Source organism: Chelon labrosus, assembly GCF_963514085.1.
Source record: "Chelon labrosus genome assembly, chromosome: 10".
In the NCBI taxonomy this organism is placed as follows: Eukaryota; Metazoa; Chordata; class Actinopteri; order Mugiliformes; family Mugilidae; genus Chelon; species Chelon labrosus.
This window is the reverse complement of record NC_140360.1, coordinates 15089992-15111160: the sequence shown is the minus strand read 5'-3', so window position 1 is coordinate 15111160 and position 21169 is coordinate 15089992. Positions and strand designations below refer to the sequence as shown.

General features: G+C 45.2%; 2 protein-coding genes across 2 annotated transcripts; one reads left to right on the top strand and one right to left on the bottom strand.

Annotated features, from left to right (window-relative positions):
* Positions 1 to 447: 447 nt before the first annotated feature.
* On the bottom strand, positions 448 to 5553 carry rab5if (RAB5 interacting factor). The gene is made up of 4 exons (XM_084553607.1): positions 5104 to 5553; positions 4195 to 4298; positions 3961 to 4090; positions 448 to 3195 (listed from the first exon to the last, which is right to left on the bottom strand). The coding sequence occupies exons 1-4, from the start codon at positions 5209 to 5211 to the stop codon at positions 3154 to 3156; spliced, it is 384 nt and encodes a 127-aa protein (XP_084409733.1). The 5' UTR covers positions 5212 to 5553; the 3' UTR covers positions 448 to 3153.
* A 3468-nt stretch (positions 5554 to 9021) lies between these two features.
* On the top strand, positions 9022 to 20916 carry zhx3b (zinc fingers and homeoboxes 3b). The gene is made up of 7 exons (XM_084553469.1): positions 9022 to 9242; positions 14954 to 15845; positions 15938 to 16045; positions 16136 to 17698; positions 18301 to 19017; positions 19641 to 19941; positions 20475 to 20916. Exons 2-7 carry the CDS (start codon positions 15105 to 15107, stop codon positions 20483 to 20485), a joined length of 3441 nt encoding a protein of 1146 aa, XP_084409595.1. The 5' UTR covers positions 9022 to 9242; positions 14954 to 15104; the 3' UTR covers positions 20486 to 20916.
* Positions 20917 to 21169: the final 253 nt, after the last annotated feature.

The following is a 21169-nucleotide window of genomic DNA, read 5'->3' as shown; positions in this document are numbered from 1 at the left end:
TTAGTAAAAGTAAATGATCTCACTGCTACTTGCTACCAGCGCTTGTTTAAAATTTGATGAATAAATCCACTCAGTTGTCAACACAGGCTTCTTCCATCTCAGACCACTTTGAAAATTATAATCCTTCCTGTCTGTTAAATATATGGAGAGCATGGTTCTGGCTTTTATTTCGTCCCACCTCGACTACTGCAGCCCCTCGCGTATCCATCATTTTGACTGCGGCTAGTTCAAAATGCAGCAACGAGACTCCTCAGTACCAAGAAGAGACGCCACATCTTTCAGCCGTACTGGTCACTCACCAGTGACATACAGAAATCATTTTAAGAGTCTTTAGTTTTTTTGTTTAAGCACTGCATGGACTGGCACCAGGTCACATGTCTGAACTGCTTCTTCCTTTATTCCAGCTCCAGATCTGCTGACAAGTCACTCCTCTCCATACTACTTAAAAACCAAAGGTGACCAAGTGTTCTCAGTTGCCAGCTATAAATTGTGGAATTACAGCTTCCCTCTCCCTCAGTAATTTTGAAACCTATACGAATTTTCATTGTTTGCCTTTTATTTGTATTTGCAGCTTGAACAATTGCTGTTAGTGTTGTGGTTTTATGCAGGCTCGAGATAGTTTGTAATCTTCTGCAGAGCACTAAACAAGAATATAAATTACAGACTAATTGCGAGGCAGATCAATAACTATATCGATAAACCCCTGCTTTTCATTCCCTCAAATATTAAGATTTGCAGCTTTTCTGTTTATTATAAACTATGTTTTGGGATATTTTTGGACCCTTGGTCAGAAAAACAAACATTCAGAATCCAAGATGTCATCTTGAACTCTGATAACCTGGAACAAGCATTTTATAAAATAAGAACATTAAGCGATAATGGAGAGGACCATTAGGTGCAGCCGTACAGTGCCAAGCTCCTCTGCAAAGCCTTAAACATGAATAAATCATCTGACGAAACTAAACCTTCTGCAACAGTTCAGTTCAATAAAGAACACATGGCATCTCTTTGAAAATGGAGGCCAAATAAAGCCCATGTTTAATGATTCCCAAAAGATTTGATCAGAAAATACAATCATTTCAAACACCAGCTGCATATCTATTATAACAGTATCATTACAATAACTTTGCAAGAACTGTTTTTAAAAGTTCTTCACTATAAAATACTGAAAAATATGTTACATCAGACGTGATATAACATAAATACAAATAAATCTGTGTAACACCAGGTGGATTTGAAAAACAAAAACAAAAAAACATCAGACATTGTACAGAATTTACAGAAAGTTTAAATTAATTTCAAAACAACAGATAAGACCTTGATCTGGAAGCTACGGTGAGAAAAACAAAATTATTAAATAAGTCTTACTTCCCTAACTAATGTCATCAGTAAATGACACCTAGATGCACTAAAAAGCAAATAATGGCAGTGCACAGATCAGATGGAGCTTAGATCTATGGACATTTGCATCTGAAGACAACATGCACGCCTCATCCCGGTTTGCTGACAGGAAGTGATCTGTACGGAGAGATAACTTGGATCTTTTGGTAGTTCCTGACCGACGTGGCAACGCATCGATACCCCTGGCATTGGGACTGGATATCAGCCGATATGTGCATCTTACAACCAGCATTTGTTTTTATGTTAAGATTACAGCTGTGGTTTGCTACGTTTTTTTTTTTGTTTTAAAGCATTAGTTAGACTTAAGATATTTTAGAAATAATAACAATTGACAGATTTCATTTAAAATTGCTTTGTTTACATCTACAGAGGAGAAAAAGAAGCAGAATTGTTTTTAAGATGTCACGAAGACAGACAGCTCCAAACTTAAAGGACCAGTGTGCATGACTTGGAGGGATCAGCTAGCATGAATCATTTAGAGTATTTATAATTGTGTTTTCATTCGCATATAATCACCTGTAATTATGCATGATTAGATTAGAATGAGCCTTCCTATCTACACAGTGAGCAGGTCCTCTTCCATGTGAGTGCCACATGTGAGTGATGCCATGTTTCTACAGTAACCTAGAACGGACAAACACAGGCTCTTAGTTGGGCTTTTAAGGTTGAAGTGGCATTGCTATAGCACCAGTTGGAAGACGAAAAGGAAACAGTGATTGCTGGTGCTGGCTCACCATAATGACATGAAAGTTTGAGGACCCAAATTTTAAGTATCGTAATATTTTCATACTGAAGCCAGGTGTTCTGCCGGACAGGTAATTTAGTCCAGCAACATAAAGGCCAATGTGCCATTTGAAAACTTCAACTATAACCCAGGTTTATAATTACGATCCTTTAGCAGTTTATGTCACATGGAAGATGTAGTTTCACACATCAAATACAATTGTTAAACATCTTATGGGGACTTGATGCAGTCGCAGAAATAGCTTGAACAGAGGCACCTACACACTGGATTACGGAGGAGTAAAGAAGGGTATTCACTTGGTTGCAATCTGTAACCTTACCACTAGGTGGCACTAAATCCCATACCCTGGTCCTTTAAATTCATGATTGCTATTATTTCTCAAAAAAACAAAAACAAAACATAAAATAAAAAAGGAGCAAATAATTTATGATGATTTAACGGTGAAGTCACAGAATGAATCCCATGGGCTGACTGAACCCTATAGACACTTTGTTTTTATTGTAACTGGAGTGACCAATGGAGGAGCAATGCACTGTGATGAGTACTCATACTGCTTGTTGTCTTTACAGTCTAAAATCTGCATTCATGCCACTCTTGTGAAACAAGATGAAATCCTGTGTATTTGCTGATCAAGATAAATAATTATTCAGTTTTACATCAAGGTACCGTTCAAACATGAATAGAACTGCAATCAGCCATCTATTTGCTTTTATCTTTAGTGTTTTTGTCAGAACTGATCAATATGACGCAAGGAAGGAAACATGACACATGGGTGGTGTAAATGAAAGCGCCTTTAAAAAGGAACCTCCAAAGCACAGAGATGTACATTATTTGAACATCACGTGTTCTTGCTGGAACTTGATTTTCGGACTAGGATCCCCATGACGCACTGCACACTGAGAAGTCATACCCTATGTAGGAGCGTTGATGCCCCAAACCATGAAGTTCTTGTGTCTTGACAATTTACTTCAGCTGAAATGTTCTTGTTAATGTCCTGTCGATTCCTCTTACTCAAAATGTAGAGCTGTGTAAAAGATTATCCAAACCACCTGGTGACGAGAAAAGAAGAGGATTGATTAGACAGCAGCTGGAGCCATCTCATTTCAAAAGAGCTGGCACGTTAATGCAGCACAGACATTGTGTTGGTGCAGTTACGGTTGTGAACAATCAACATTTTGTTTACTATAGAAAAAAAAAAACTTTCAATGAATAAATATATGAAAATGTCCAGCTCCAAGTTTGTTTGTTTTTTGTGATAAGAGCCAGTAAACATTTAGTTTCTTCATCGCTATTTATTTGCACAATGATGAAGCTTTTAATGTTGTACAACAATTTGTATTTGGACTTAATTTTAACAAATCTGGAAAAGCAAAGATCCTAAAAATGTCTCATGTTGCAAATTTGATGATGACTATAAAAAAAGTTCCGCTAAACTTTCTCATCTGTAGAAGCCTGGTCAGAAAAACAAATAACAAAATATACACAGACTGCATCTTGTTTCATTTAAAACCAATCCATAGGCAAGCAGTTAAGTGAAATATCTCCACCAGAGTCAGTGGTGCTTGGATGACATCTAAATTAAGGCAAATCTAACTCAATCAAATTTTATATAGATTTGTGACAATCACCCAGAACCCAATATGAAATTCAGCATCTTTATTTTGGCAGTGTACACTCTGAGATCACAGGAATAAACTGGACATATTTTGAACATCTATCTATAATGAAAACCTAAAAGAATTTGTTCTGCTTAGCAAAAGAGAAAAAAGTCTGTCTATTTTTTTTTTTTTTTTAACAAATATTAGTATTCTTACCAGAAACAGGGCAAAAGACGTCATGAAGCCTTCTTTGGTGAGCTCCCACGTGCCTCCATACTCTTCCTCATCGATCTGCTGAAAGCTGCTGAAGTATACGTACAGGACTCCAGCGTTGATGATGCAGAATCTAAAAAGGGCAAACGCACAAAGGTGGTAACATTTCCGTAAAAAAAATAAAAAATAAAAAACATCCGACAAAAGGGAAAGAGGCTCGGCGTGCAGGATACTTACATGGCTATTCCCAGAAATCCTTTCAACGGCGCAACACCCCATATCACACCAAGGATAACTGCAATTATTTGCCGGAGCCAGTAAATCACATCTAAAAACTCGTCCTGTGAGTGAAAACACAAGAAACTTGATTAAAATGCTGAAATTAGAAAACTGTAACTGCATTATAGTATTTATGTTCTTATTCTGATGTTTCCTATGTGAGAAATCTATTTTAGGTATGAGTGTGATGACAGAAACGCATGGCCACATCTAGCCCTGATGCAGGTGATCCAGTTCTACATCCTTCAACAGAAAGACACAACAGGTCTTTTATCTTTGAAAGTCATCTCTGGAAGAAAGTGACTGACCTCTGCAGCTGAGGATCACTTGTGTAAACACAGGTTATGATTAAGTGTCACCAAAATGATCGGTGTTAGGGTTCAGCTTATGGAAAAAGCACAGAAACCGTAAAAGAGTGACTATTTTACTTGATGTATTGATTAAACAGTCAACAGATAGTGAATGGTGAATTATCAGGGAGTGTGGAAGTAGTTTCTGAAGCTAAAATGTTTGCTAAAAACATTGTATTGTCTTTAGACTTCCAAATGTGAGGAAATTATGTCTTTCACAACTATATATTGACAATATTTGGTTTTTCAACTGTTTGCTGAGCAATACAATGACTTTATCTCTTTATCCCTTGAATTTAAAACGTTGTTCTTTTGAACAAATCCCAAACCACTCAGAAAATAAACGGTACTCGTTTAGATTTGACAGACCACATTAATCCTTAGCATGGTAGCTAGCTCCTGTTAGCCGTCTTTGTGAACGCCTCGCACAAAAGTGTGTACATTCAGAACTTTAGGGCAACTAACAGAGGGTGAAATAACCCAACAGCTGTGCTAAAAGGGGGGGCAATCGGCTGACCTTCTCCTCCCAGACAGCAGTACTGTTGAAGGCTTTGCTCCATGTGGACTGTTTTACACCCCCATTCAGCAGATGACTTTCTTCTTTCCGCTTTGAACTGCTCATCATTCTTTGCTGTTTCCTTCGGCCCCGGGCGTCGAAAAGTTAAAATCCAAATCTCACGACACTTAAAGGTAGTTTTACGTTTCGAGCGCTGACCAGAAGAAGAAAGTAGTGAGAGATATTTGAAGGTATTAGAGCAATCGCCGCTCCGCTGAGCTGACAGATTTCAGTCGCGAACCGTAAAAGGGCATCTGAGCATGCGCAATATCGTTTGACCCCAGGAAGCAACAGCCAATCAGAAAGTGCGACGTTTCTGCGCCGCTGTTGACAGAAGGTCGATTAAACTCACAGCGACCCCTCATGGTGAACACCCGCAACTGCACCGCATTATCAATGCAGGCTGAGCATAGTGTGTAATAAAACAAAAAATGTTCAATAAAAAAGACAAAAAACAATATTCGTATGATTTTATTTTTCACTGTAATTCAAATAAAAATGCTGCCATTGTTATTTCCTATTCATTGTAAATGTTAATGTTTATTAGTCACATATTGCTCACGAAAGACATAAACACAAATATTTAAGCTGCAACCAGGGATCAGTAAATCTGTTCCTATCCATTCTTTTTTTTTTTTTTTTAGATTGTAAAATGTATTTTTTTCCCCAAATAATAGACCATATATTTTATTTGCATTTACAGAAAGAGTGAAAAGTTACACAAGACAGTATTCACCTCTGCAAAACTGGGATCTGATGTTCATAATCAACATGGTGTGGCTGTTAATTTACTCTGATTCTGTTCATTTATCAACTGACTAAGAATTGCACTGCTACTAAATGTCTAAAAGGGTAACAGTAAACAACAGATAACACTTACACCGACCAAAACCCGAAGCACATACGTAATAATGGTCAAAGGTCAGTGAAGTATTTATCAGCTAAAGGTGACAAGAAACAGAAAGCAACGCAGTATCATTAACAGCGTGACAAAGTAAATGACAGTTTATAATGAGGACATAAAAAAAGTAGATCAGATACAGATAGGTTTGAGTACCACTTTATTAAAATAAATTAGAAAATAAAAACATGAAAATAAAAACGGCAGATTTTAAAGGACCTCAAAAAGACTTTCATGTGATGCTCCTGTATTTATCCAAGACACTTTAAGTGCTTTCCTCAAAAACATATTGCTTTAGTTAATCAGTCATTTTTTAATGCCACCTTTATCTCTCTTTCTTTCTGCCGCTTTAATAGATATTTCCATTAACTGGCTCATTTTGAATGAACCTTGTATTTCACATAGATTACTCTCAGTGCTGCAGACATTAGATAAATATAAACCATATAAACAACCCACCATGTGTCTTTCCTTGTCTTTTCTTAAATCTTTGCTTATTTTGTGTGAAATGCTAGAATCTATTTACCATTTCTGACACCAGTTAGTCAGACTAAGCAAGATAAAACAATTGGTAACATACATGGCCTGAATTTGCACAGTAGTTTTATACTGCGATGTCCAGTTCTGTGACAACAGCATTTAAAGTGAGCGGATTTGTAAGATTTTTACTGATTTTAATGCTTTTTTTAAATGGGAAATGTCCAAACAAATGCATGACTTCATTAGGCTACATTTAAATAATATGGGCATTTTTATTACTAACCCTAAATGGATGCTTGCTTACTTACACATATCATCAGACTAATGGATGGTTCTGAATCATAAAAATCTTTCTGTCATATTCCCTACTGTCCAGCAGAGGGCTTCATTTATGATGGTTGAGCTTGTACTCAGCCATATGGTGCCATCCACTTACTGGAGATAACCATGACTCCTTAACCTTAACAGGCCCACTATGTAACCTAATTAACTAGTGTAAATGGCAAATAATTGATCAGAGTGGCTCTGCACTGGCTCTAATATGGCCTCAGTACTAAAACCAGTTAATAACGATTGACAAAAGGATTCCAGTAATCAGATTTGATGAAAAAGAGAAGACCCACGAGGTTAGCGTTGAAAATGCTTAAAAGAATCTTGCTGTTTCACACTTGACACAGCAATTAATTGTTGATTCTAAATTGGCCGTAGGTGTTCATGTGAGTGGGAATGGTTGTCTGTCTGTCTGTGTTAGCCCTGCGACAGACTGGTGAACTGTCCAGGGTGTACCCCGCCTCTCTCCCGATGACAGCTGGGATAGGCTCCAGCCCCCTCCTGCGCCCCTCCAGAGGACAAGCGGTTAGAGAAGATGAATGAATGAGTTAATTAAATGAGAAGCTCTCTCAGATAAGAATAAATCTGATGATATTTTAATAGACCCCATGATATCAGCATATGTGTGTACTTATTCGTGACATGAGATCTAATATGCAGTGAAAACACTCATCAATGTTTCTGCTTCACACACACTAGATACATGACACAATGAGGAAATTCAGTTTCAGTTTCCCTTTTGAGTCCTAAAGTTGACCCACTGAGCATTGACTCATTCAGAAAGATTAGGCTGATGTGTCATCGGCTTTTTTTTCCCCGAGTTCGATTGCACACATGCATAATAAAGTATTTACATGAAGTTTAGGGGTATTTTATGACAGTAGGCAGTGATATCTGGCACATTGCACATTCAAAGTACATGGAGGTGTCAAAAACTGAACATTTGAGTACGTCGTGGCATCGTTGTGTGCAGTTAGACTGATTCGACTGTAAAACGCCATTCTAGGCCTGTTTCAGTCAACACAACCAAGTTAATTTTTACTGCAAACTAAAGTGTAGAACTCACATTTTTAAAGTAAACTAAAAAAAACACCTTATAATATAATATAATTTTTATTTTTAATCATCTCATTTGTCTGTAGTGGAACAGGACTACATACATCTATAACTACACTGATTTAAATCATGATTGCACTGTTTGAGACTGACTCTTCTTGGATGGTCGTCGCGTGCGAGGTGTTGTTAACTTACCAGCAACAGATGTCAACATGTCTTATCTGTTGACATCTCCACACATGCCAAATCACTAGTGAAAACAAGAGCTCTCTAACATAACAGTGTGGCACCAAATCTTGGCGTCGTGAGGGTTATGTTTTTTGGCATTGGTTTAAAATAACCAAGAGAACTTTTCACTCAGCTGTGTTTTCATTTTGGGAAGCTGCGGTTTGTAGCACTACTGACACGTTTCTATTATTCTGACTATCGTGTTTAGTCAGTGGGCCAGGCTACAGAAACACTTTTGTGTGTTTGATTAAATACAATTTAACATCACCAGAAACTACATCCTCCAAAACGTCCATACGGTTGAATCACCACCTTTCTTAAACTGTTACAACATAAACTGAACATTATAACAGTCATGAAGCTGAGACGTAGTGCAGGACTGTTATGTCAGAAGGCATTCACTTGTGTACCTAATGATTTGGCAAGTGAGCGTCTATGATTACAAGATTGCATAGTCTGGACTTATGTGTGATGTTTTGTTAAATGGCCTGCAGCAGATGTCAACATGGCACATGCTGTTGTGTATTTGTGTGCCGTTACTAACTTTTAAGGGATATCAGTGCAGATTTGGCGCGCTATCTCTTTAAGAGAAAGTTACCTGGGAGGAGGGGAGAGGGGGGGGTGGGCACAGGTGCGAGCCGCGGTACCATCCCGGTCGACGGGGACAGTTTTGAAAGACTTGAACCCCCTCCTCTGCGCTGTGGTTGGGTCAAAGTCAGGACGGGATGTCTGACTCACTTCTGCTCTGTGCGCCGTGGAGCTCGAGCCCTCACGCCAACTCCACCGTCAGTGACGTCTGCGTCACGTGTGCGTCTCTTCCCTCGGTACGTCGGTCGTATTTTCCTCCCCTCCGCTGCCTGCCTTAACACTGAGAGACACTCGAAATAAACAAGCGCAAAACGGAGGGGGGGAGGCCGTTGCAGGGACCGCTCCGGCTCCAGCGTCACGCTTATCACCGGCCGATAGACAGTGGGGTCTTACACCTATAAGTTGCCATCAGTGAAGCCCAAAAACCTCTCGTCTGTTCCTGGCTCCACTGAGCCCGTATCAATGTAAACTTTTTAATACCTGCGCCGCAGACGCCGAGCGACAAGGCGAGGAGGAGGTGAGTGCGTCTTATTATTATTATTTTTTTCTTTACACAAGTGTCCCACCTTTCCCAAACTTGTGCGGAGCTATTGTGAAGGGCTTACCTTTGCGGGCTGCGCTTTGGCTCAGCAGTGCTGGCCAGCTGCATGTCGCCTGCTTAAAATGGCGACAACCAACGGGGAGAGAGAGAGAGAGAGGCAGTGAGTAGTTTTTTTGGGGCTGGGGGCTTGTCTTTTCCTCCACTCTATATTGGCCACAGTGTTCAGAAGCTGTAATTCGGGCAAGCTCATTAAGTTGGGGCTCACTCCGCCTAACTTGAGCGGAAGATGAACACGCATCATTTTCGGAAATGTTTGACGCTGCTGCGCTCTGGGACCGAAACGTTACAGCCTGGCCACTTTGTGCCTGTGCCGTTTTTCCACAAAAACACCGCTAATTCCTCACGTTTATACTAACAGTTATTTCCCATCCGTAGCGTTTAGTTGCCGCCCGAGCTTTTGACGCCGGAGCCTTTTAAATTCTCGCGTAAGCAATCTGCAGAATTTCCCCATTTCTCATGTCTGTGGCATGAATGAAGAAGTTAGAAATCACTTTGACCTCCCAAGCACTTATGACTAATAACGTTTTCCATACTTGCCCTTTGAGAAAGAAAAAAAAAAAATGTCATGTACTCTGCTTTGACTGTGATCTCTCGATTGCATTCTTTTTGCGAGACGTTTTGAAACCCAAGGCTGCCACACTTTTCATAAAGCAGAGTTTATGTTTTTATTGCATGTTTCCCATGGGTCCGTTATGAGCCAACGAGCTGGTGCCTCGGTTATTTGTCATGTCACTGTTGTCATGAGTGTTTGTGTGACTCCGGGGATTAGAGCAAAGCTTTCCCAGACAGCTAATTTGTGTCTGACGTCCACGTGAGTCCCAGGCGTAGACACACACACACACACACACAGCTTAATCCGGCCATCTATTTATCCCAGAGTTGCCACACTGCTGCTGGTGATCACACGTGGAATGACAATGATCAGTGCATCTATATCAGAGTCACAGAGTCTAAGGAATTGTAAATCACAAAAGGAAGCCTGCACAAGATTATTATTATTATATTTAGTATTATTATCGCCTTGCTGTATTTCTTTGTGTTGCTGTTGGTGATGGCTCGAGCTCCGTGGCTGTACATCTCACTGAATCATTCACCTCACCCGCCTCCCCTCCTCCCATCACCTCCTCCCAGCTCTCTTTCCCTCTTTCTCCTTCCTTTCTGCACCTCAGTTTTAGGTTTGCACTGGTTAAGTTGCTTTATGGGATCACTTATCACATCATCCTGTTTGGCGCTGCATTCTTTTGTTAATTTCACCACTTGAGAATCGCCTTGTTTCAATGACTTAATGACTTTTTTTTAATCAGCGCGTCTCGTCTCTTCTCACAGTATTGACCCGTGTAATGGCAATTAACTTGCAGATCTGTACCAAGTATTAAAGAAACAACAGCTGATACTCAAGAGCCTTTTCACAATCATGGGACGAGAGCAGTGTGATCCACTCTCACGTCCACGGTGAGCAGGTCTGGGTCAGCAGCAGCAGCAGCAGCAGCAGCAGCATTAGTAGCTGCCTCCTGCTCTGCTTGGCTGGTTAACAGCTTGTGATGTCAGCCATTTTAGGTTGGACAGCACAGAGCATGGTGCTCCGCCATTTTTCTCTCCCTCCCCTCTCAGCAACCCAGTTTTTAACGCATGCACTGGCAGTGGCCACAGCAATGCAGCCGTTTGCAGCCCACGCAGCCATCCGCTACCCTGACCTGAGAGCAGCCCAGACGGGACTCGGGATCAGATGGAAGCAGGAACGCAGTCATTGAGGTTTTCCCATTGCTGCCAGCATTGTCTCCCAAACTGAATCGGCGGTGGAAAAGAAGTTTGGATGCGGAGCGCTGTAGTGATGATATGTGTGTGTCAACAGGGATGTGATTGACAGGAGGTTTGTCTGTTTAAGGTGAGAGTGTGTAACTGGCAGATAGGAGGCAACATGGCGAAGGATTTGGTGCACACATCGAAAAAAAGGGTTTGTGCATGTTCTCTCAAATGCTTGGGGTTAGAGGTTGTTTTTAAAGAAAGAGGCGGCACCTGCTAGATGTCCGGGCCTGTTTTTGTATCCATGCCAGTATTGCGAATATTGTGAACACAGGAGCCCTGCGTGACTTGGGCCGCTGCAGGCCAAACACAGGAGCCACAGTGCTCGGCGTGGGGATCAAGGCAGAAGCCCAGGCAGATGTCTGGACAGAGACTCAAGAAGTGAGTTAACAGGAAGAGACGGCATCGGCCCTGGCCAATGGCGTGCCTTGGCGGCAGCGACCACACCTAGCCGAGAGACATCAACACCGCACGAGGGAGGCACTGAAATAGGAGCAGGGCAGGGACTCTCCAAATACCACTCACAGGGGTGTGTGGAACAAACAAGCCCCGCCAGAGCCAGGGACTGGATGGCATAGGAGATATGTGCGTGTGTGTGTGTAGGTCTGAGTAACTGTGTGTGTGTGTGTGTGCGCGTGTTTACCCACATGTGTGTGCTTTAGAGAAATGAGCTGGTGAGAGAGAGGGAGGGAGAGAGAGAGAGGGGGTAGGAGGTGGTTGCCATGGGGACAGTAACACACCAGTGGCGCTGCCGACCTGTCTCCCTGGGCCAAACTTGCTCGGAGAGGGAGGAGAAGAAACTGTGGGTGGGAGGGAGGGGAAGCAGAGAGGGTTGGAGTGGGAGCGGGGGGGGAGCGAGGGTGAAGAGACTGGAGGAAGAAAGGCGAGTGGGTTAGCAAAAAAAAATAAAAAATGGAGCAAACATGGAAAGGGCTGCCTGTGTCGTACACCTTCTCTCTGTCCTGCTAAGAAAACATTAGTTTGACACAGATATTCACCTGTATTCCAGGTGATGATTTATTTAGTTAGCGTGCAGCTACGCTATGCAGCCAAACAGGCTTTCCTGTGGTCATAGCAGTGGCCTAGACAAGAGTCAGGCCGGGGGATGAAAGGAGGTCAATCTGAGCCACTGATGAGGAGCAGATAATATAGGTTATGAACCAAGAGGTCAAAAACATTGTGTCTGTGTGCCACAGGGAAATCTTTGACTCTCGCACACAGGAAAAAATGGCAGCCTGACTACCTCAGTAAACAAGCCTCACACACAGACAGGCATGCAGGCAGCCACCCCCGCACGCCACACACACACACACACACACACACTCACACACACACACACAAACGCGAGCACACATGCGCCCCCGCCCAACCCACCTCCCTCCTCTCTACTCTCAATCTCACAGGAAACCCACACATGCAAATGCTGACACGTATAACAGACACAAACCCACCACCGCCACATGGTCAGTGAACGTATGCGAAACATTCAAATTAAAGTTTTCAGGCGATGCACTCACAGCGGTGAGTCAACGGGGCCCGTCTGAGCCTGGCGTCGCCGAGACATGAGCTCCCCGCGTCGGCTCGGCGTGCGTTGCTTTAGTCCTCACCTGTGTGAGGCCTCCGCTGGTTGCCTTGTTGAGGCTAAATGTTCTTTGTACAGCCGTGCCCCCCCCCCCCCACAGACACACACACACACATACCATCAGTGTGTTAGTTAGTCACCACTGAATCTCTGCCAGCCTTCATCATCTGGTTTATGCTGAAGGGATTTTAACATACTTGCGTGTTGAGTGTAATTATTTAGTATGAAGCACTGAAACTTGCGTACGGACACAGGAGCTGAACTCCAGGTTATGGACACTGGCTGAACATTCCAGGCTTTGCAGTGCAGTGAGGAGCGAAGGAGGGAGGGAGGGGAGGGGAGGGAGGAGAGGTAAGGAGGGGAGAGGGGAGGATGTGATCCTGGTTTGGAGTCAGAAGGAGGCTACGGAGCACGGGGGAAGGCAAGTTGTAGAGGGGGTATCGGGGAGGAAAAATTCCTCTCTGAAACACCTCAGTGCTTCCTCCACGATAGTTAACGCCCCTCCTCCCCCCCCCCCTTGCCTCCTCACCCCTAAACCGACTGCCCATCCCCCACCTTCCTCTCCCATTCGCTCTCCCTCTCCTCTCGCCTGCCACCCACACCCAGCAGAACCACGTGATGGATGGCTGAGGCTGCCCACCCATAAGCCTTTGTGTTGGTCATGTGACCACCAGGCTGCCTTGGCAGAGTGGTGCCCCCTGATGCAGAGCTGAATGGCAGGGGTGTAGGAGGGGTGCACAACAGCCCAAGCCAAGGGCAGTTACTCTCCGTGGGGTGGGGGTGCGAGGGGGGGAACCAGGGGCATCACATTCCCTCCACGGTAGCAAACTTCATTTAACCCCTCGCGGTCAGATCCAAATTGAGGAGAACACTTCTTCTATTGTTTGATGTGTCAATAAAGTGTCTCGGTGTAGCTGCTGAGGTGAGCGAGTGGACTGCAGATGAACTTTACTTCAACTCATACTGAGACTGATGTGGGCTACTGGATGCAAGAAACTGAACTCCACACCTTCCTTCCGTTAGTGTGTGAAAGGGCATCTGACACGCCCCAGTCCTGAGAGGGTTAACTGGGCTTTGAGTTAATGTACCATGACCTTTGTGTGGCAGCCCAAGGTTTTTTGTGTGTGTGTGTGTGGGTCCAAGAGAAAGAGGCCGTTAAACAAGGTATATTTGATCAGAGAAGGGTGGAGTTACTGAATGAAGACGGTGACTCTGAGGTTGCTCACCTTAAAGTGTGATAACATGTGCCTGTCCACCAGAAAAAACTGAATGCATCTTGAATTTAATAGCTTTGCACAATGACGACCTGGAGACTTTAGGCTTTTCCTGTCGTACTTCTTGCAGCCGTTGAACTTTAGTGAGGTTTAGCTGGTCTGTGCGTGAGGTGTCATGTTGGGGCAGAGTGACTGGGAGAGTAATTGCCCTAGAGCTGTCCTCCAATACTGCATCACCACCTCTCAGTTCAAGGGAAGGAGGAAGGGGGGGGGGGGGGGGGAAATCCCCCATAGGAAGCTTCGCCATTTTGTCTGGAGATAAAGACTCTAATGGTTTTACATATTGGAATTCTCGTGCAGGTGTCTTTCTGCGCCGTCTTGTCACGTTGTTGGGGCGAGTGCTCCATCTTCCCAAGGAACATCTGTTGAACCGCTCTCCTGTTCGGTTTTCAAGCGCGCTCTTTATCTTCAACAACAGATTCACAAGTGAGATTTTTTCTGTAGCTGCAGTCATCACAAAGGTGTTAAAGTGATGCTACAGAGGTTGTGGATTAAAAATAAAAAATACAGAATGTGCTTCGCTCTCTGTGGGGGTGTGTCTGAAAGAGGGGAAGTGAGACAGAGTCGCGTGGGGGAGGGGAAAGAAGGGGGTAGGACAGGAGCTCTCCCAAAAAGCCTTTAGTGAAGAGGCAGACTGAGCTTGTTCGAATGCCCTCATTGAAGAGATAGCCTTGAGTTTCTTGGGCCAAAGGGAATTTAGGAGAAGACTGTCTTTTGAATTAAACATTTATGAGCAACTTCAGGTGAATCTGTTCACAGGGCCTTAGTGTTACCTGTGCGGTTGATATTATACCTGGAAAAAAAAAATCCATCCGGCTGAGAGGAAACTGGCTTGTTCTGCATTGAGTAAGATATCACGTCTCATTTGTTGTAAAATGTTATGCAACTAACTGAAGCTGCTCAGTGAGTTACATTTTTTTTTAATGGTGAACAATTAACTAAATTTTCTTCCACTCTTTTGTTTCCAGGATTTCCCCCCAGGACTGCAGCGAGAGCCACAAGTGGACCCATGGACAAGTCCCGCTCTCCTCCTTCCCCCATGCCTGATCTATAGTCACCTTCTCACTCACTCCCCACTCTCAGCCATTTGACCGACCCGCCCCTCCCTGTGGCCACACCATGGCCAGCAAGAGGAAGTCTACGACTCCTTGTATGATCCCTAGCAAGATCCGCCCCTTAGAGGAGCATGAACAGGACTCTACTGCTCTTCTCCGCCAATCCAGGATTTCTGGAGGGGGCGGACAAAGCCCGCTTGACCCTGGAGAGTCTTCCAAACCGCAGGCGGGAGATGCTGTCAGAGACGGCGGTGGCACATACACGTGTAAGCCTTGTAACTTTGAAACCCCCGACCTTAACTTGTTCTTGGATCACGTCTACACTGGACACCCAGACTTCCGTTCGGACCCTTGCTTTTTGTGTGTAAGCTGCGGTGTATCCGCACCCAAGTTTGAGGGGCTGGCCCTGCACAATGCCAGGGTTCACCCCAGCACTTTGACCACCACTCTGCATCTGAGGAAGGGAGACAGGAGGATGGTGGTAGAGCAGAATCTGGTGACTGGGACAGAGGCTGGTAAGGACAGTGAGATTTCTATCACCAAAACCCCAATCATGAGGATGCTTAAGGGCAAATCTGAGCCTAAACGGATTGTGGTGTCCCACCCGGTCTCTGACGAGCCTTCCTCAGACCCACACTCTATGTCTGTGTCTAGAGAGACTGAGAGAAAAGAGGCTCCTGCAGTCACAGTTACACATGTTTCCACAATTGTTCACAATGGAACAACTAAGGTCACGCTGCCCTCGGCGATCCAGATAGTCAACGGCTCAGGAGCTTTACCGGTGCTGAAGACACCCATCACACAGGTAAATATAACTTTTTAGTCTTAAGGTAGTCAGTTTTGATTTGAATCAAATTCTGATTGTTTCACATGTTTTTTTGTTTTTTTTTCATTTAGGTGGTTTCAGTAGTTCAAAGCAGAAACCTTCACCATTCTGCACCGATCACAGCCTCCTCAAATGTTTCCTCCACTTCCTCAAATTCATCCTCAAAAAATCTCCCCAAGGTAAATGATTGTTTTTCTTTTCCTCCAGTATTGTCAAAGTTACACAGTAAATAATCTCCCTCTCTTATTTTTAACATCTCTCCCTCACAGGTGATGATTCCCTTGAGCAGCATCCCTACCTACAGTGCCTCCATGGACTCATCTTCCTTCCTGAAGACCTCCTTCAGTAAGTTCCCGTACCCCACAAAGGCTGAGCTCTGCTACCTGACTGTGGTCACGAAGTTCCCCGAAGAGCAGATAAAGATCTGGTTCACAGCCCAGAGACTGAAGCAGGGCATCAGCTGGTCTCCTGAGGAGATCGAGGAAGCCCGGAGGAAGATGTTCAACACCATCATTCAGACGTCACCCTCTTGCTCGCAGAACCAGACTCACCACAGCCCAGCTCAGCACACAATCACAGTCCTGCCTGCCTCACTGGGGGCCGCGGGGATCCCTCACATCCTGCAGGGATCTCTTGTCAGCCAAGGAGGGGTAATTGTTACGCAGCCCATGATGGCAAATGGTATCCAGGTTAGCAGCGCTCCTGTGGCCCTGGCTGTTACACCTAAGCCCCAGGCAGCAGCCCGGCCCATGATGCAGGCCCGACCGGCTGCTGCCCTGGTGGCTGACAAAGGCATCAGCATGGTGGTGGGGACAGTGGGCAGCAGCAGCAGCACAGGGAGTAACATAATTAGCAGCAGTAATAGTAGTAGGAGTGGGGGAGGGGGTACTAGCAGTATTATTGGTAGCAGTCAAGCTAGTGTCATCAACCTTAGTCTAGGAAGCAGTAATTATAGTAATGCACCGGTGACCAGTGTCAATGGTAAACACAGCGGAGCTAATGCTGACTCCAGTGACAAGAGCAATATTAACGTTACCAGCCTTGTGAACGCTAAGAACACTGATATCAGCAAAGCTAACAACACCAGCATCGTGCAGAGTGACAACAACATCGCCACAGAAAGCAAAAATGCCACCGACAGCAAAGCTATCAATAGTAGCAGGAAAACGGGCAATGATGGACAGAAGAGCAAAGATACGAACGGTAGCAGCAACAGAAATGACACAACTAGCACAAGTACAGATGATGTCGACCGCTCTGCCAGCGACTCTCCAAACATCAGAATGGAGGACGCTTCTTCCCCCGCCTCCAAGTCTTCTTCCCCCTCCCCCGTAGCTCCGTCAAGCAGCACACCCGGCTCCCGGACGCCAGTTAACCCGTTCCTGGACCCGACTTTTTACAAGGGCAAGAAGTCCCAGGAGCAGCTCAGCGCCCTGAAGGACAGTTTTCTGGCGAGCCAGTTTCCTGACCAGGAGGAGGTGGACCGGCTCATCGCCCTGACTGGGCTCACGGTCCGAGAAGTCCGCAAGTGGTTCAGTGACCGGCGATACCACTTTCGCAACCTCAAAGGTGTACGCACCGGCACGGGAGGACCGAGTAAGCCCGGGACCGATAGGCCGGGGGGCGGCGCCGCTGACGGCACCAACCCCGTGGACCTGTCGGAGAGCAGCAGCAGCAACTCTGGCTCCAAAACGCCCCAGCACAGCTCCGACCCCCTCAGCCCAACTGCGTCACAGACTCCCACCTCTCCCACCACACCCTCCCGCAGACACCCCAGACCACCTTCTCCTGATTTCACAGCTATACGCTACAAGGAGAGGGAACCACACCAGGTAAGACTCAATCATTGGTGTGTGAATGAAAGACTGAGCAGGTATTTAGGTTGATAAAGATTACTGTGTGATTACTGTGATGATTCTAGGGCTTTGGATTAGAGGGGAAAACACATCAAAGTCTGTTTACAACCGTTAAGGAGTAGTTGTTTTATATGTGTATGAAGTTGTATAAAATCCTTTTGTGGCTTAAGGGTGAGCTGCGTGAAATCAAATAAATTTCGTGTTTGCTGGGCGCCGTGGTGTTCAGATGCATTAGTTGCTACTGACATAACACTCCCCAATGTCCGATGGAGCTGTCAGTGTCAGGTTGGAATAAAAAAGGATGATTTCTCTGATTCTGCTGCATCAATGTTTGACCGTTTTTTCCCAACCTTCAATGTTAAAGGCGTGCAATGCTGAAATAAAGGTCTACAGATTTAAGCAATTCACTTTTATAGTCTATAAAAGACAAAAGATCTGACAAAACTATTTGTCTTCCTCACGTGTGGTTCATTTACTTTATCGAGCAGTATTAATTTCTGTGTCAATTAACTAATTTGTTTAGTTCTTCTCGGTTTCTTTGTGTTGACTGACCTTGTCCATAAATCTGTTGTGTTCAGGTGAAGGCCCTAGAGGCCAGCTTTGTCCAGAACCCCGACCCATCAGGAGAGGAAGTGGACAGGTTGCGATCTGAGACCAAGATGACCAGAAGAGAGATCCATGGCTGGTTCGCAGAGAAGAGGAAGAGAGTAGCTGCTGAGAAAAAGAAAGAGGAGGCGGAGCGGGCTTTGAGAGAAGAGGAGGATGAGGAGGAGATGGATGGAGAGCAGAGACAGAGGGATGAGGGTTTAGGAGAGCTAAAAGTCAACCCTATTAAAATAAATTTAAAAATGCTGAAGGTGACCGAGGCCAATGGTAAAGCAGAGGGTGAAGGGTTGGATAAAACACCTGCGTCCTCTCCGGGGCCCACCTCATCCTGCACCCCCAAACCATCCCAAACCTCCACCCCCACCCCGACACCCAAACCATCCAACTCCCCCAAACCCACAGCCACCAGAGGCAAGAAGACGGCCGAGCAGGTTCACCTCCTCAAACAAGTCTACGCCCGCACCCAGTGGCCCAGCGCTACTCAGTACGATGAGCTGATCACCGCTACTGGGCTGCCCCGACCTGAGGTGGTGCGCTGGTTCGGGGACTCCCGTTATGTGCAGAAGAACGGTCAGCTGAAGTGGCTGGAGTCGTACCAGGACATGGCGCTGGAGGAAGATTTGCAGAAGGGGAACGCTGTGGTCCTCCAGGCTCACCTCGACCTCCACGGCAAGCTGGAAGAATCACAGGTATTGATGAAAACACACAGCGTTGACACTGTTCTTGAAAGCCTCAGAACTAAAAGAACAAACTGAGAAACAAACAATTTATCCGTGATAAAAGATATGACAGGATATTTACACGTAGTAGAAAATGTACTCCTACAAAGAGGTCGGTCCATGAAGTCTATCTTGAAAGTGTTGCTATGCTTTTTTTAGGCTTTGAGAGATGCAGATACAAAACACGTTGAGCTGTTTCTCATCTTCTGCAGAAGATATTTTGGGGGCCCAGATGCAAATGACTGAAGCCACACAAATAATAGACATATGTTGAATTTCACTTCCTAATTGCGTCTGAGTGCGATCGGGGGCAGCAGCCCGCTCAACTCCACCAGCGTGGGTGTCAGGGTTAATTTGAGTTTTATTAATAAATCAGTTCATTCTGTGTTAACTTGCAAAGATAAAAGTCTAGGATCACATCAGAATATATCGTTTAATCTAATATTCAAAGGCCGTTTGAAAGAAAATATTTCATCCACATTGTGCTGAACTGAAGCTCCGTACCACTCTGTTCTCTTACATTAATTGAGTATGGGTTTTTGTCACCAAGACACCCACAGCCTCCATTCTTATCGATTAATCTTTCCGCACAGTTGCAGGACCTGGCGCAGACTAGTGGCTTGACCGCAGACCTGGTCCGACGTTGGTTCTCCACCAAGGCGTCTTTGCCCAGGACGGAGCAAACTGCTGCTGCTGCTGCTGCTCCTGCTGCTCAGACGCCAGAAGCGAGACCGGTTACACCAGACGTGGCAGTCGAGCCGCGAACAACGGGAGCCTCCCCTCTGGAGCCGCAGCCAGGAGGCGGGACGGAGGAGAAAATGGAGCAGTCGGTGTGCGGTGTCGCAACAGAAGCAGAGGAGGCCAACGCCGACGAGAATGTGAACGCTGCTAAAGGTAATCTTCGCCGTCTGTGGAAGGATTTTCCATCTCACACACACACACGCAGGGGCGAAGAAATCATCAACTGATTAATCACGAAGGGTATTAAATGTTAAGAAATTTGCTACAGTACAACCTAAAACGTTAAAATATTCAAATTCCTGTATCGTATGACAGAAAAAATAAATCACATGAGAAGCTGGAGCCCGAAAATACCTTGAAATTATTTCTGCTTAATGATTGCAGCTTTAGTTCAATCTTAGTTTTTTGGTAGGGGGTAACACAAGTGATGAACGGGGCTGAATCACCACCGCGATGTGTGTAATTGCCTCTCAGGTGACATAGAGGTGCTGGGGTGGAACACACAAACGCACAGTGATTATAATTATGAGTAATAATGATGCGTGCCGTGACGGGTACGTCTTCCAAACAAATGCACGCCTGACACCGGTGTCCTGTGTATAATAAGGAGAAGGAGAATACGCCACGCTTCCAGGAGCGTGTTGTCAAGGTGACGAGTTTTTAATTTCTGCGTTTAATTGCCACAGGAAGTGATTGAAGAGGCCTTTTGTGCGAGACGGACGCAGGTGGTCTTTGTCGCGGGAGTCTCAACTGCAAGACGGCAGATGCGATTGTAACAGGATCACTGGATGGAAATGGATCTTGAAACCATCCCCGCTCATCCCTCTCTCTATCCCTCCTTCTCACTCACACCCCTAGAGGTAGGCATGACCTCCCCCGCTACGTGAGATGGACGCTAAAGCCACTAACCACCCCCCCTCCCCTCCCCTCCCCTCCACTCGCCCATCAACCCACTCCCTTCTCTGCTCCTCCCGTTCTGTCTACACCCTCCTCCACACACACTCTCCAATATTCTCCCGTCCGCCATTTTCCCTTCACAAGGAAGTTCCAGTAGAGACTGAATTGGAGGTGGTGGTGGTGGTGGTGCAGGGAGGGGTGAGGCTGAAAGCGTATCGCTGCCATGTTTGTTCCGCCTGCCTGCTGTGATGGGAGAAAGGGGGGGGGGGGGGGTTTATGTGGAGGCAGAAGAGGAGGAATAAAAAAATAAAAAAGGGAGAAGTGTGGTCGAGATGGAGACCTGAGCAGATGTTGATCAGGGTGGGGGTTGGGTTTGGACAGTTATCCTCCCAAGCTCAGACGAGGATTGGGCCGAGGGTTGAGAGACTGGGGTACGAAAAGCTGCACAGGTCTTTGCTGCAGGGTGCTTGCCCGGGCCTTACAG